This window comes from Sciurus carolinensis, chromosome 2 (assembly GCF_902686445.1).
Source record: "Sciurus carolinensis chromosome 2, mSciCar1.2, whole genome shotgun sequence".
NCBI lineage: Eukaryota > Metazoa > Chordata > Mammalia > Rodentia > Sciuridae > Sciurus > Sciurus carolinensis.
The window spans coordinates 198,996,809-199,011,197 of record NC_062214.1 but is presented as its reverse complement, the minus strand read 5'-3'; the positions used below and the strand labels follow the sequence as shown (position 1 = coordinate 199,011,197).

At 56.4% G+C, this 14,389-nt stretch overlaps 1 protein-coding gene and 1 long non-coding RNA gene across 5 annotated transcripts; one reads left to right on the top strand and one right to left on the bottom strand.

Annotated features, from left to right (window-relative positions):
- Nucleotides 1-5,039: 5,039 nt before the first annotated feature.
- Siva1 (SIVA1 apoptosis inducing factor) lies at nt 5,040-10,323 on the bottom strand. 4 transcript variants are annotated; one of them, XM_047540164.1, is made up of 6 exons: nt 10,144-10,323; nt 8,137-8,331; nt 7,261-7,417; nt 6,985-7,041; nt 5,417-5,468; nt 5,040-5,205 (listed from the first exon to the last, which is right to left on the bottom strand). In XM_047540164.1, the coding sequence occupies exons 1-5, from the start codon at nt 10,259-10,261 to the stop codon at nt 5,453-5,455; spliced, it is 543 nt and encodes a 180-aa protein (XP_047396120.1). In that variant the 5' UTR covers nt 10,262-10,323; the 3' UTR covers nt 5,040-5,205; nt 5,417-5,452. The 4 variants fall into 4 exon arrangements, with proteins under 4 accessions (XP_047396120.1, XP_047396122.1, XP_047396121.1 ...); XM_047540166.1 differs by lacking the exon at nt 6,985-7,041; XM_047540163.1 differs by lacking the exons at nt 5,040-5,205; nt 5,417-5,468 and adding an exon at nt 5,492-5,916.
- LOC124977002 (uncharacterized) lies at nt 5,065-7,139 on the top strand. Its single transcript, XR_007107091.1, has 5 exons — nt 5,065-5,295; nt 5,438-5,697; nt 5,805-6,058; nt 6,437-6,518; nt 6,897-7,139. It is a non-coding gene; the product is annotated as an uncharacterized LOC124977002 (long non-coding RNA).
- Nucleotides 10,324-14,389: the final 4,066 nt, after the last annotated feature.

Genomic DNA, 14,389 nt, shown 5'->3' with positions numbered 1-14,389 from the left:
AAGGACACGGCTGGAGGCCAGCGACTGTCCTGGGGCTCCAAGGAAGATGTTGTGGGTGCCAGCAGGCAGGTGGCCCTGGCTGTCCCTGCTCTCCTATACCCAGCCCTCTTCCCCACAAAGATGGCTGTCCAGGCTGCCTGCCAGCTCTTGCTGCTCTTCATCAGGCAGAGCAGCTAGTAAGACCAGGACCACCAGGAGGATGGAGACAGGCTGAGGTGACACCTGGGTCACAGTGCAAGAAGGGCCCAGGAGGCCCAAGGGAGCAGCGTGCTCCAGGTCCAACAGCAAGTCTGGGACATGCAGGGAGCGGGCACAGCTGGGGCGATGGTGTTCCTAGGGCACCAGGAACCAACTGAGTCCAAGTAGCTGCAAGGACATGCTGTTGGTGCCACCTGGTGGACACCTGGCAGGACTGCCCTCGACAAGGCCCTGGCACCCTCAGCTTTCCCACCACTAGTGGGCTGGACTCCCTGCAGACGTGGACATGCAGGGATGGCAGTTGGCCCCACTTTCACTGGGGGGTGGGTGGGGTTGACAGTCTGGACCTGGGGGAGCCAGTCACATCTGGGGCAGCCCAAGTTCTCTGGGGGGGTCCCCGGTCTGGTTCCACCAGGCTGAGCGTCAAGCCACATGGGTGAGGACCAGCTTCTCCAGAACAGAGGTATGTGCTGGAGGGCACCACATGGAACCAGAGACTTTGTGTCACCCTCACACTGAGCAAAACATATCAACAGTGGCTGGTGTGACACGGAAAGAGGGCAGCTGCAGCCAGGGCCAGGCCAACCTTCCCTGCCGTCTGTGGCAGAAGCAGTGTCCCTGGAGGTGGGCGGGGAACAGTGGGAGGGTATGCAAGGAGCTAGACATTCTGGGAAACTCCTGAGGCACTGGTGCCTCACAAGTGGCAGGGCAGGGCGGTGTGCAAAGCAGATGGGGAAGGGCATGACTCTGGCCACAGAGCAGCCTGGTGCACAGCGGGGCCAGCCAGGGAGTCTCACATCCTGCCAAGAGGAAGCAGCTCTGCTGGGTTCCATGTGCCCAGCACAAGGCAGGTTCAGAAGGGCCAGGAAGACAATAGCAGGAGTAGCCTTAGCACCTGAGCCTCCACGTGTCAGCAGGTGTGGCTGAAGGCTCTGCCCGCCCTGGTGACGGGATGCACTGGGTGTGCTGGGTGGTATGAGGACTGGGCCCACACTCGCCGGTACCGCCACTGGAATCCTGCTCAAAGGCAGATGCTCGCCCATCCCTCGGCTTCTAACTTGGTTCTTTACCCGTCAAGGAGTTTTCTTTTAGACTCAGTACAGCTCTCTGGATTGAACAGAGGCCTCACACATGGAAGGCAAGCACACCACCACTCACCTGCATCCCCAGTCCTTTCAATTTTGAGTCAGGCTGGCCTCAACCACGGTCCTCTTTCCTCAGCCTCCTGAGTAGCTGGGATTAGAGGTATGTGCCGCTGTCCCCAGTTTAGGTTTTTCTTTTTGTTAAAAAATAAAACAACTACTAATGTCAGGCCTACTCATCTCTGCCCTTCAGTTGAGGTTCACGTTCAGCATACTGGGGTGGCGAACTCTAACATGCCATCTGCCCCTCCATACCACAGCTCTTGGGGTCCCGCCTTCCCTTTCCTGCCTTTGGGATGATTTCCTTATTATCTCATTTTCTTGCCTTTGCTGGCCTGCGCCTGTGGGCGTCACCAGTTTCCTAGCAACGCTGTCACTCCAGGACACCATGCTGCACTCAGAACACAGGTCTGTCCAACAGGAGCAAGTGCAGCACCCAGCGGGCCACTCAGGCGCGAGTGCAGGCCTTGCTGTTCAGGGTCTTCACATGTGCCTGACCATCTCACGCACCGTCCACGAGAGCCTTCACACAGGACACTCGCTTCTATCTTGGCCTTGGTATTGCTGTCAGAAATGTTGTTTGCAATTTATCGTAAACTCACAAATAATTATTATTTTTGTTTGAACAAATGCTTTCCGAAAAAATATTTTTGTTGTGCTAAAGATACGGATCTTACCATCATAGCCTGTAGCTCATGGCACCAAGTACAGACGCCATTGTGCAGCCACCACCATCTCTTTCTGGAGGCTTCTGTCTCCACCAACAGACTCGCACACCTCAAGCCGCACCTCCCACCACCCTGGCATCTGCTTCTGCAAGTCTGACCACGCAGAGCCTCAGGAGTAGACGGAGCCACGTCTGTCTGTCTGGCTTACTGGACTCGGCAGAACTCTCCAGGTTCACGTGTGGCAGTACCAGAATGCCCTCAGCAGTGCAGGGGTGGGTGGCAGCCGCCCTGAGGCCCTGCAGTACAGGTGCGGCATTTCCTGGGGTCAGTGGGGCTGGCCCCTCTGCCTGGGCTGACGGGCCACGTGTGACCCTCCTACGGAGGAGTGTCTACTCAAGTCCTTTGCCCAAGTTCTCGTGGGGCTTTGCTGTTGGGTTTTTGGCATTCTCTCCACGTGGCCAGCTTCCTTCCAGAGACTTCAGAACAGCCCGGGAGCTCCTGCATTCACCACCCTTGCCTTCCAGACTCTCCATGCTTCTGTGCAGTCTGCCTTCCATCTGGCGCGATTTCTCCTGTCTGAATAGCCTCTTTGATGTTTCTTGTAATTCTTTCAGCCCTTGCCCATCTGAAAAGTATTCCACTTCATTTTGGTCAAATATTTTCAATGAGTTAGTCCATTTTCTTGCTAGGGACAAAACCAGTCTGGGTAAGTTACAAAGGAAAGGGGTTCACTGGGCTGGTGGTGCTGGTCTAGGGTCAGGCCGCCCTGGTGGGTGGCACAGCGAAGCCTGAGACCTGCCCTCATGGACTTCCCTGTGGTCCACTCCCGGGGTAGCACCTCAACCCCCGTGCAGGGGATTCTAGGCTGTTCAGAGCTGTCATGGCGCTGTCCCACAGTGCCTGCTCAGTTTCTGATGACTAGTCTATTGCTGTCCTCATCTGTCCTAAAGCATCTTTTTCCTCTGGTGGCTTCTAAGATTCTCCTTTTTCGTTTCAGAGAATTTGATCATGACGTGTCTAGAGGTTCCCTGGGGGCTATGTCAGGCTTCTCGGATGGGTGGGTTTCTGATTCCACCACACGGGCATTTTACGGTCACTGTTCCTTCTAGCAGCTGTCCACCCCATGGCCATTCCAGCCCCCAGGCTGCCTCAGGACTCCACTCGCACCAAACCTAGGTCTTCTGCAGCTGTCACGCTCTGCAGGCTCCACCTGTCCACCTAGCTGGGCGCTGGGGCACGCCAGGCTTCCCCGCCCCTCTCTGCTTTCCCACAGAAGGAATGCACCCGGGCCCTCCGGCGCCGTCTGGTGGAGTCAGGTGTTTCTGCTCGCTGGTGACGCCCATGAGGTGTTCAGTGGACACCAGGTGTCACAAACTCACCTTGCTGGATGTTGGACTGAATCAGAACCTTTTACTCTGGAGCTTTGTTCTGGGGTGCCTCTGAAGGACTGGCAAGGTTGGCTTTGTGAAGCTTGGTTCCACTGTCGGGAAGGGGCGGGGCAGTCTGCTCCAGAGTGACCATGGCCTTTCAAGGGTCTCCTACTGAGGACCCTGCCCACGCCCCATGGAGGACGAGGCTTCCTTCTCTTCTCTCCTCACGTGTGTGGAAAGGGCCCTAAGAGGATGCTCTGTGGTGATTTCCACTTTAGTGTGCAAACTAAGGTGGCCCTGGCCTCTGACCCTTCACCGTCTCAACTCAGGCCATTGAGTTCTCCACCTGCAGTCCTTGGGCAGTGGCCGGGCTCTCCTGGGGTGTGGAACTGGTGCCCCAGGCTCAACTCATTTGTTCCCTTCTCTTTGGGATCACTCTCCTGTGCTGGCTGTTGTCCCACGTCTGGATGCCTTGTCTTTTTTCTGCAGGTTGTTTGAAGGACACCAAGCAGACGCTCACCACAAAGCTGGCAGGTGCCCCCTGCAGAACCCCCTGCAGCAGGAAGAGGTAACGGGTGCACACGCATCGCGTCGTCAGGGGAGTGGGGAGGCTGAGGGAATGAGGGAAGGGAGCTGCATACTGGGGCTCTGGATGCTTCTCTGAACCCAAACCTGGAAGAAATGCAAGTGAGCCTTACAGACGCCTGAAGTGCCCTGGCGAGGAGGCGAGGGGCCAAGGGAGCACACCAAGCACACTCCAGGGACTGGGGAGGAGGAGGGACGGGCTGGCTGCTGTCTGAGGACAGGTGCAGGTGGCGGGGGCTGTGCAGTCATCTGTCTGGTGGTGGAGGCAGACAAGCTGCCGTGGCACCCCTTGGGGCACAGGTAGGCAGCTGGAGGACGCAGCGGGGAGAACCCACAGGGCTTGCCAGAGAGTTGGGCGTAGGGTGAGGCAGCAGCAGGAGCCATGGCAGTGAGGCTCTGGGTCTCTGTGGTAGGAGGTCACCCTCAACAAGGACAGTGAGCACCTGGCCGACAGCCTCAGAATGCTCCAGAGCCAGGAGAGGCTGCAGTCCTCTCAGCAGCCTCATCTGCCGACCCTCTGGGCCCCTCCACCACCTGGCAGTGCCACAGCAGCCCACTCGCGCCCCAGTCCCAAGTCCCACTCCAGGTCCAGCTGTTACCTGCTTACCGCCAGCCTCCCTCAGTCAGTGTCACTTGCCCCTGAACCCTGGCCAGCACGTCCCAGTGCCCACAGCAGTGAAGGGTTTCCCAGTGCACAGCCCACCCTGTCTCAGCCCCTTGGGTTCGTGTGTGAGGACCAGAACCCACGGCCTACCTGTGTGACTCCAGCCCCGCCCCATCCATGGCCCTGTGCAAACTACCCCTGCTCAAAACAGGGCAAGGACCGCCATCCCCAGCACCACTAGGGAGAGCTCCTCTGCTAGACAGAGCGCCTGGATGGCAGGGGCCTGTCACGTCACTCAGACACTGGGCTCTGGCTCCTGTGCTAAGTGGGCAATGAGTAGGAGCCTTCCCACGCAGAGGGAACAGGCACATGCTGCAAGGGCACAGTAGGTGGCCCCAGCCACCCCATTACTCTCCTAGCCTGGGTGAGATCCCACAGTTCACCCTCGACGGCCAAGGCAGGAGTCCTCGTGTGCAAATATAAAGGGGTTTATTTGATTCTCTCATCAGGTACAAAATGCAACACAGAAGCCACTCCTGTCCTCTTCAGCACAGACATGCGTGTGCCATCCACAGGAGCCTCAGGCTTCGAACATGGCGCAGCTGGTGCACAGTGCCTTCTCCCAGACGCCACTGCAGCTGCACGGCCACCAGGGAGAGAGAGGAGAGCCACGTTAGGGCCCAGGCTGTGCCTCCCCTTCCTCTACCATCCTGACCCAGGACAGAAAAGTAAGACCCTTGGAGCCAGGCTCATGTGGCGGTGGCATTTCAGGGCCTGTTTGGGAACACCACCCTCCTCAAGGTTGGCTCAGCATGCAGACACACTGTCATCAGAAACTGGCTCACATACTTCCCCCATTCCTAACTGTAGAGCAGATGCCATCAATCAAGATGAGGTCACCCTGGAGAAGAGCAATGGGGTCCTTAAGAGAATGTCATATGAGGAGAAAGACACACAGGAGAGGAAGACATCAAGGCACATGGAGAAGAGGCCATCCACAATGAAATTCAAGCACAGCCGCAGCCACCAGATGCTGGAAGGGGTGTGGAATGGATTCTCCTTGACAGTCTCAGAAGAAGCCCGCCCTGCAGGCACCCTGATCTTGGACTTTCAGCCTCTGGAACATGAGGGTAAGTGTCTGCTGCCTAAGCTACCACCCAGCACCAGCTGGAGCTGATGCAGGCTGAGAAGCTCGTGGTGGTCCAGCAGGGTTTCACACAGGACGTGCTCTCCCCAGAACCCGGCCGACATCCCATCGGAATCACAAAACACAGTGGCTCACATTGGAAGCACATCAAACAGCGATCTCTCCGAAGACTTTTAAGGGGAGCGAGTCATTCACAGGAAACCTGATCAGGAGGGACACGCAAAGGACACACAGGAACAATGTGCTAACCGAGACGCAAGTAAGGACATGCAGTCTAAAATACGTCAGCAAAGCCAGCACTGATGGCCACCTGGTATTCAGATCATCTGCCAGTGGCACCAGAGGTGAGCAATCAAAGCGGCTCCAGCAGCCAGCCTGTGAGCCTGCGGCAAAGGAGCAAGTATGGGCCGAGCAGGGCCACCAGGCAGGATGGCGATGGCCAGCACACTGTGCCTCAGTTACATCAGAGCCAAGCTAGAGAAGCCCTTGTTTTCTGCCACTCTTGCAGCCACTTGTCCTGACTGGGAAGCCAGGGCCATGTCTGAATGAAGCAGCGCGGGGCAAGGGGGCAGGGCAGGACTGGCATCCAAGCCTGGGGACATCACTACCAGCTAGTGACCTGGGGCCAGTGTTCACTTATAACACAGGGTGGAGAGCCCACCTCCTGAAGGCCTGCAGGGAAGGGCTAGAAGGACATCGCCCTTTTCACTTGCTGTCAGTAGGAAGAAGAGCTGAAGCAGGCTGGGACACCAGAGGAAGCGCACCTGCCTTCAGGACTAGCCCAACACCAGTCCCTAAACTGCTGTAAGTCACCCTACTCCCGTCTGGCCATAGGACCCTGTAATTCTCCCTAGAGCACCCCTCCAGGGCTGTCTGGGTCTCCCCAGCTGCTGCTCAAGGGAAAGGTGCCATATGACATGTGGGTTTCAGACTTAAACTGTGGATCTGAGCTTGTTTAGATCTTCAGAGCCACATGCGAGTGCCTGGGCGAACTTCTCTCTCTGAAGGGGCAGGACCAGTGGGCTCTGCTCTGTCCACCTCACCCACCAGGCAGGCATAGCTGCTGGGTGGGAACTGTCTCCTGGCACCTCGTGGGTACCAGACCCAGCAAGGTGCAGTGGCATGCAAACACACGCACTCACTCAAAGCAGACTAAGCCAACCTCTCTTTTCCTCCTTACAGCTGATGACCCAACACACACACAGAAGCTGTGTAAATGGCAGCATGTGCCTGCTATCATGCATCAGGTGTTCCTCAAACATCAGCTCACAATGCAGGAAGCAGGTCTGTAAGGAAGTGCTGGAGCTGAGAAGACCAAGACACCAAGCTGTTGAAGACAGAAGGCCACAGAGAACTGACCACTGGTGAAATCTGGATTTCCTTTAGAAAGAACTGCTCGGTGTTCAGAAAAAAAATAAAGAGGGCAAAGCATTTATCGTCATCGTGTCCTGTCCTGTTAGGAGATGGTAGATGGCATCTACAGAGGACCTGCCCACTACCTTGTAGGCACACCCTGAGCACGCTGACCATGGACCAAAGCACTTACTCTATAAGGCCACAGAGGGCACAGGCCACTGCACCACAGCCCCAGCAGGTACGCACACACTGCCCACACAGGGCCCGCTCACACTGGCCGCAGACAACCTTCCCATCAGCAGCTCGCACACATGAGGAACAGGCGATGGCTGTAGCCCCAGACGGGTCTGTGAGGAAGAAACACCAGTCTGTCAGCCTGGAAGGGGAGTGGTAGAGTGCAGGGGCTGTGGGCTCACCTCCTGCCCTGCAACTGAAGGCAGAAAGCCCTGAACAGTTCCGCCCCCTCTGGCAATGGATCCTTTAGAAGCCTGCCAGTCAAGGTTTCTGGCCAGCACTCAGACCCCCTTCTACTAAAGATCCATGGTGACACCTGCCCATGGTGCTCCTTGAGAATTCAGGCCCACTTGCTGCTGCTGAGCTCAGGAGCTCTTCCTGACTGCTTTATCAAGACTTGGTGTGTTCCTGTCTTAAGGGATGGCCTGCTACTTAACCAAGGTTCCTAGACCCCTTTCTGACCATGGAACAGACTCTAGGGTGGGGCCTAGAACTCTGTTTTCAACCAGTACAAGTGATGGTCTGGGTACTATACCACACAGGCACCTGACCGGCATGTTCCCACCTTCACAGAATGGAGAGGGGCAGGTGCCAACCAGGTAGGACACCCAGCCCTACTCTCCTGGCCCAATAATCAGAAGCTGTTCAACAACCTCCAGATCTGGATATCAGTGATGGTCAGATCTCCCAGCAGAAACCTTCTAAACTTCTGCCAGAATATCAGACTCCAGGTGGGACTTCTGCTTGAGAGGCAGGAAGCCTGTGAGCTGATTTTCTTGCCACTGCCCACCCTCAGCACCACAGCCAGGAAGTGTCACTGGTGGCCACTCACCAGCTTCAGGGGCCTGGGAACGGCTCCTGATCAGTCGGCCATCGGATCCAATCAGCATCTGCCCCCTCACAGCTCGAGCTGCACCTGTAGGGCCGGGCTTTGGGGACTCTGGCAGGTGGACGATGGCACAGCCTTCACCCCACACATAGTTCCTGCAGGCCTGGGCCCCGTGGAAAAGGAGTTGCTTGGTCTTCTCTGGGGAAGACAGACCATGCCTAGAATTTACACTGTGCAGCCATGAAGCCCTTGACAACCGTCTTATGACCCATCAGGAAGGCGCAGGGAGTTCTTTGTGCCTGTCCTGTTACCATGGCCCACTCTGCTCCCTGGAAAGGCAGGACCTCCTCTGCCTCCGTGCTTAAATTATTATTCCTTCCCTTCCTCACATGGCTCAGTTGCCACCTCCGGTAGGTTCTGAATCACTACAGCCCCATCTGTGTCCCATACAGGTGCTCCTTCCACAGGTCTGCTCAAATTTTCAGCATCCACAGCTGGCCTCACTTGATGGGGCTTGTGCCCTTTCCTCTCCCCTCCCTAACACTCTCCACCCTGCAAAGCGGCCTGTGTCATGCAGAAGAAGCTCTGTACCCTGAAACACTACTCCTCAAAAAGGTGCTCCCAAGGAGGTATAAGGCAGCCAGAGGCTCAGCTAAGCCTGCAAGCTCATCCCCATCACCCCCAGAGGAGCAAGACAGGGCAGCAGATGGCTGCTGACCAAGGGATTCCAGAACGTTCTAGACCTCTGCATGTCTCAAACACCCACCCTTACCTAAGAGTTGGAGTGATCGCTCAGCACCCAGGGTGCCCAGGCAGCCTCACAAAATTAAACACCCACATGCCAGTCCCTGAAGTATCTGTCCAGTATGGCCCAGGTGCAGACGCTAGATGCAGCAGCAGTGGGGGAACTGGAATGGTGTGGCTGCCTCCTCCATTTGTGGTGGGAATGTGGGCAGGAGTCATGTTGAGGACAAGGATTGCTGGTCCACTCGAAGTAGAGGTTAGGTGTCTGCTGTGGCCTGGAATTCCTCCCACGTGACTTTGACCTGCATGTCAGTCCTGCCCATACTGCAGAGCACAGCAGCCCTCCCAGACCTGGCTAGGAGGAACAAGCCCCTGCTAATAGGCCAAGGCAGGAATCTCAAGAGAGGTTACAGAGAGGGAGCCTAGTTTAGCTTCCAATTGTACTTAGTTCTTCTGTTTCTGGTTTTAAGGGTACACGGTTAAGTTCAGGCACAGTCCCTGGCCTCATGGTTTCAACACCTGGGTGGCCTCAAAAGCATTTCAGGTGGCAGCCCTGGCCAGGGAGAGGACACAGCACTGCACACACGGGAGGAGAAGCAGGACCTTGAAAGGGATCTTTGTTTTTCCAAATGCCAGACTCTTCCCCCACACCCCAAAGGCACAAACAGCAACCCTCAAACTCACTCCAGGCTGTTCTCTAACTGCCACTATGGGTATAAACTTTCTGTCCCCAATCACTAGGTAAAATAAAATTCCACTCTGCATCTACCCCAGAAGTTAATCATGCCAAAGTGATCTCAGTAACACGAACCGCCTGAAATTCTGCTCAAGGCGGCCTCCCAAGCCTCCATTGGCCTAACACACCCAGAACACCTGCCCGTGCTGTTATCCGGGTCCTGGCCCCTTCCCCTCCTGGCTGTCCCCCTGACTAGCTCACCCTGCAGGACTAGGCGTCGACTATGAACCTCCCGAGAGTCCCTGCCACCCGTGCTCATGCTCCCGCATCTGTGCCACCTCGGACCCCGGCTCCCGGGACCCCGCCCCTCCCGGCCCGCGAGTCCTCGAGGGTCAGACACGACCCCGCTTGGCGCAGGGCGGGGCGAGGGGCAGGCTGGGGGAAGGAGGGCGTGCTCTGGGTCACTCGCATTTCTGCTGCCCTTCCCGGCGCGGTCCGCCCACTCCGGTTCCCGCTGCTCTGGGGCGGGAGGGTCCCGGGACAGCTGCGCGGGCCGGCCCCAATGGGAAGCTGCGGCCGCCCGCACTCACCGAAGATCTCCTGAGAGTAGCGCTCGGCGCACACACCGCGGCTCAGCTCCTTCTGGCCCACTCGGACTTTGAGCTGCAGCGGGGCGGCGTCCGCGAAGGGGTAGCCCCGCTTGGGCATGGCCGCGGGGCCACAGGACGCCGACCGCCGCGCGCGCTGCGCGCTGACCTTGACGTCACAGCCGCGCGCCAACCGCCGGGCGAGGGCGTGGCGGGGCGAGGGCGCAGCACGGTGCGAGATAGGCTAGCAAGGGATCGGGGGCGGGGCTCGTGAGAGGCGCGGCGCGGGATAGGCCGAGGACCGAGTCGGGGGCGGGGCTCGGCGGCGCGGGAAAGACCTAGAGGGAGGCCGAGGACACGTCCGGGTCTCAGGGGGCGGAACTTGTCGGCTAGCGGCTGTGTTAAGTCCGCGGCTAGGTCAGGCCGGGACTCCTGGGCGATACGGCGCGGGATAGGTCGAGGCTACCTTGGGGGCGTGGCCCCGGCGTGGCGCTGCGTGGGATAGGCCGGGGAGCGGCGAGCGGGCGCCGGAAGCCCTGGTGAAGCAGGTGGCTGTTCTGTTTTCCAGCCCCAAGTGCGAGGCTGTCGCGTTTCTCCATCCGGCAGATACCGGCTCCGCTGGCCGACCGCCGGGAAGAGCGGTTGAAACCGCCTTAGTATTTCCTTCTTTCCTTCTTTGATTGTTTAAAATTGTTATCCGGGGTGGAACCCAGGGCCTCGCTCATGCAAGGCAAGCGCTGTGTCACCACAGGGACATCACAGCCTCTTTATTTTGAGACAGGATCTTGCCAAGTTGCTCTGTCGTCCCTAAAGCAAAGAGGGACCGTAAAACACCGTGTTCCTTAGCGCCCCTTTCCGTTCCTCATATCCGAGCCAGGTTAAGGAGCAGTGAGCAAGCCTGGGCACATGGCCCTGGAGGAAGCTGGCTTCCTCTCCGCTCTGGGGACCAGGGCGGGTCGGGTTATCTGGAGAAAGCTGCTCCTCCACCATCCTAGGAGCCAAGGAAGCAAGTGCGTGCGGATAACGTCACTGCGTCAGCGGCCTAACAGAAAACCCCCTTCGAGTGGGGATCCGTGCAGACAGGCACTGTGGAAAAGCTCCTGTCCCTCGTCCAGCCTGACACCCCTGGACTCAGTGCCGTGGGGCAAAGTACAGTCAGGGGTGGAGGTGCTTCTGGTTCAGCTGTTGCCACTGGACCTTTCCTGGAGCAGACGCTGGTCTCCTCTCCTGTAGGCTCTCCCCAGTAATCACGGCTCCTGTGTTGTCTCTGGGTACTTTATTTGGCTTTCTCAAAACCTATCCGTGGCACAACTGGGCTTTGGATGTGACAGTTTCCCAGGCTGGCCCCAAACTTGCACTCCTCCTGCCTCCACCTCCAGAGTCTCTGGGGTTACAGGCATGCACCACTGCAAAACTGCTGTATGATCTTGTAACACAGTGAACACATGCAAAACAGTGACAAAGAGAATCTTCTCAGGTCTTCCATTTCAGCTGAGTCTGAATTCAAGAACTCCCCATTGAGTGTGCATTAAGTGCTGTATTTGTCTGCTCAGATTGAGTTTGAGACAGAACTCGATTCTCTGCTTCTGCTGGTGGGTGGGGTCTGCATAAACTGCAGGCCTCTACAGCTAAGAAAATTCATTTCGTGTTAGCTTTGAGAGTCACAGCTGGCAAAACCAGATTCTTAACGATGGACCCTTAGTAGCTCACTGCTAATTTCTTTCTTGGTTCTTGTTTTGTGATTCAGAGTGAAATTCACAGATGAGCGAGAGTGAGCATAAAAGAGGAGGATTTATTTAAGTGAGAACAAAAGGCATAGAATTCCCACAAGCTGAGAGGGGACCTGATAGCAGGTTGCCACTTTCATGTACTAGTTTACGGTCTTGTATATCTTCTGTGTAGGGGCAATGATCAAAACCCATGCTAATGGGGTATTGGGAAAGTGTGAAGACTGTTAGTTACCCCTTGAGACTGTAGCCTTTACTCTTTCCAGGATGAAGGAGTTGGCTGGAATGTTTCTACATGTTAACTTTATGAAATGGCCTTTACATCAAAATAAAAGTCTTAATCAGGGCCCATTAACTATCCTATCTTATCTATCTTATTCAATAGTAAATACTGCAGGGCAGATGCTCATTCTCTTCCAGTTTGAGGCTGGAAGTCTAAGATCATGATGTCAGCAGGGTTGGTTTCTCCTGTAATTGACATCTTCTCCTCGTGTCCTCACAGGGTCATCCCTGTGTGTTTCCTGATGTCCTTTTCTTAGAAGGACACCAATCATGTTGGTTAGGGTCTACCCTAAGGACCCATTTTAACTTAATCACCACTTTAAATACTGTCTCCAAATAGTTACATTCTGAGTCCCGTGGGTTAGGGCTTCAATGTGAATGGGGTTCAGCCCAGAAGTGGCAAGGAAGTGTATAGGTGGAGCCCTAGTGATCAGCACAGTTGCCTGCGTGACCCAGCCCCTCCCTCCTCACCCTGGTGGCAGTGACTGCTGGTCTGTGTTCTGTCCCTAGGGTGGCTTTGCCTCCCCTAGAGTTCCTAGGGTGGGCTCCTCCACACCTGCTCTTATCTGGCTGCTTCTCTCAGCACTCTAACTTTGCCCCACTGTCTTCTCACATCTGTCAGCAGCTGATCCCTTTTGGTACCAAATGTCCCACTGTCTGGCAGAGCCTCAGTCTGCTTAGCCACCCCTGGACCCTGGGCTGGAGCCAGGCCTTGGCTGTAATGGGTTGAGCTGCTCTGGACAACCTGTGCAAGGAAGGCCTTTTCTGGACACACATGTTCACCTGACATGGGTCAAGACGGGGGGAGGGATGCCAGGTGGTGGGTAGATGGATGTTTAACTTCTAAACAAGCTGGTGGCTTTCCAGAGTGCTAGGGAATGCACTTGAATCAAGAACATTGCTGTCACGAGTTTCCTCTGACTCGGTTCTGAGGTGGTGTCTGGATGGTGGCTGTGATCTCTAGCCTTTCCTTGACCAGACTCCCAGGGATCTTGTCGTGGATGTTTATTGGGAGTCTTTTGCAGGGTATTTCCTTGTCCTGGTGACACCTGATGCCAGATTGTCCAACCTGCAACTGTGTCTCCCTCACAGGCAGCTTGTTAAAATGTCCTTGTGGCTCTGTTTTGGACCTGTGTCCAGTTTATGCCTGCCGAGGTAGCCCTCTCTGGGACAGCCCTGATGGGAGGTCAGGTTTGGGAGGGACACAGAGGAGGCAGCTCACTCCTCCCAGATCCAGGAGAAGAGAGCAGGGTGCCTGGCGAGGACCTGTGGCAGCGGGGAGCTGTCCAGCACGCATGCCCAGGTGACACATGGGGGTAACAGCCTAAGAGCGAGACCTGCGGGCAGGAGCCTTTACTGGGGTCCAGGGTGCTACCTAAGCAGGGTCCCACAGGGAGCTCTAATTGGTAGAGCTGGGCGGTGGGCACTGCCGCAGTCTGGGTCGGTGTGTGGGCCAGGCTGGTTGTTTCCAGCTGTTCCACATGAGGGGGTCTCTGGGAGGCGGTTGCAGAGGGAGCGCTCCGGACAGACCACCCTGAGGAGGGAGGGAACTACAGACTTATGGTGCCTGAGCCCTGCCTCTGGTGTGAGGGTGCAGCTTCCATTCAAGGTGTGCTCAGGTGACAGGAAATTGCAAGCTTCATGTGGCAATTAAGCCACTGATTTTTCTCTTACCCAGGCACTGCAGAGAGACCTCTTCTGTCTTGTCTTCCCTGGGTTGGTGTTGTTCCCTTCTCAACAACTCAGACCCTCGAAATACCTGCTGCTGGAAAGTTCTTTCCCTTTGCCTCTCCTGCTATATTGTGGAAGGAAAATTCCCAGAAAACCCAAAGAATTGTGTTTGCTTCTGCCTCCTCCCTTGGCTGTGTACTGAGCACCAAGAAGGTGCAGGAAGGCCATCCAAGTGGCCAGGAGGTGGGGAGGCAGCTGCACCAGCATTTCCCATCTCCTGTCAAACCCCGAAGGGCCTTGTTGGCACCATTTGGGAGATTGCTAGTGAGCTTGGGGGTCACTGAAGCTTTTGCATTGAGCCCACACCTGGGGCAGCGTCACGTGAGTTGTGTCTCCTGGGTGTGAGCCAGCCAGGCTGAGCCTGCAGGACTTCCTGGACAGTTAAAGTCTGCTGGAAAGCAAACCCAGGTGGCCTTCAGTAGTGGGAGACCACCTGACTTAGCGCCCGCAAGTCTGGTCACCCTGGGGGAGTCCAGGTCTCCATATAATTCCTGCCCTCTTGGGAAGGA

Excerpts from the sequence above, each read along its gene's own strand:
- Siva1 (XM_047540163.1), bottom strand. The coding sequence starts at position 10,261 with ATGCCCAAGCGGGGCTACCCCTTCGCGGACGCCGCCCCGCTGCAGCTC. Across the intron at positions 7,418-8,136 it reads TTCCCAGGCCCCTGAAGCTG|ACCCGTCTGGGGCTACAGCC; the intron begins GTGAGTGGCCAC and ends TCTTCCTCACAG. Across the intron at positions 7,042-7,260 it reads GCCCTCTGTGGCCTTATAGA|CTTGGTGTCTTGGTCTTCTC; the intron begins GTAAGTGCTTTG and ends TGTCTTCAACAG.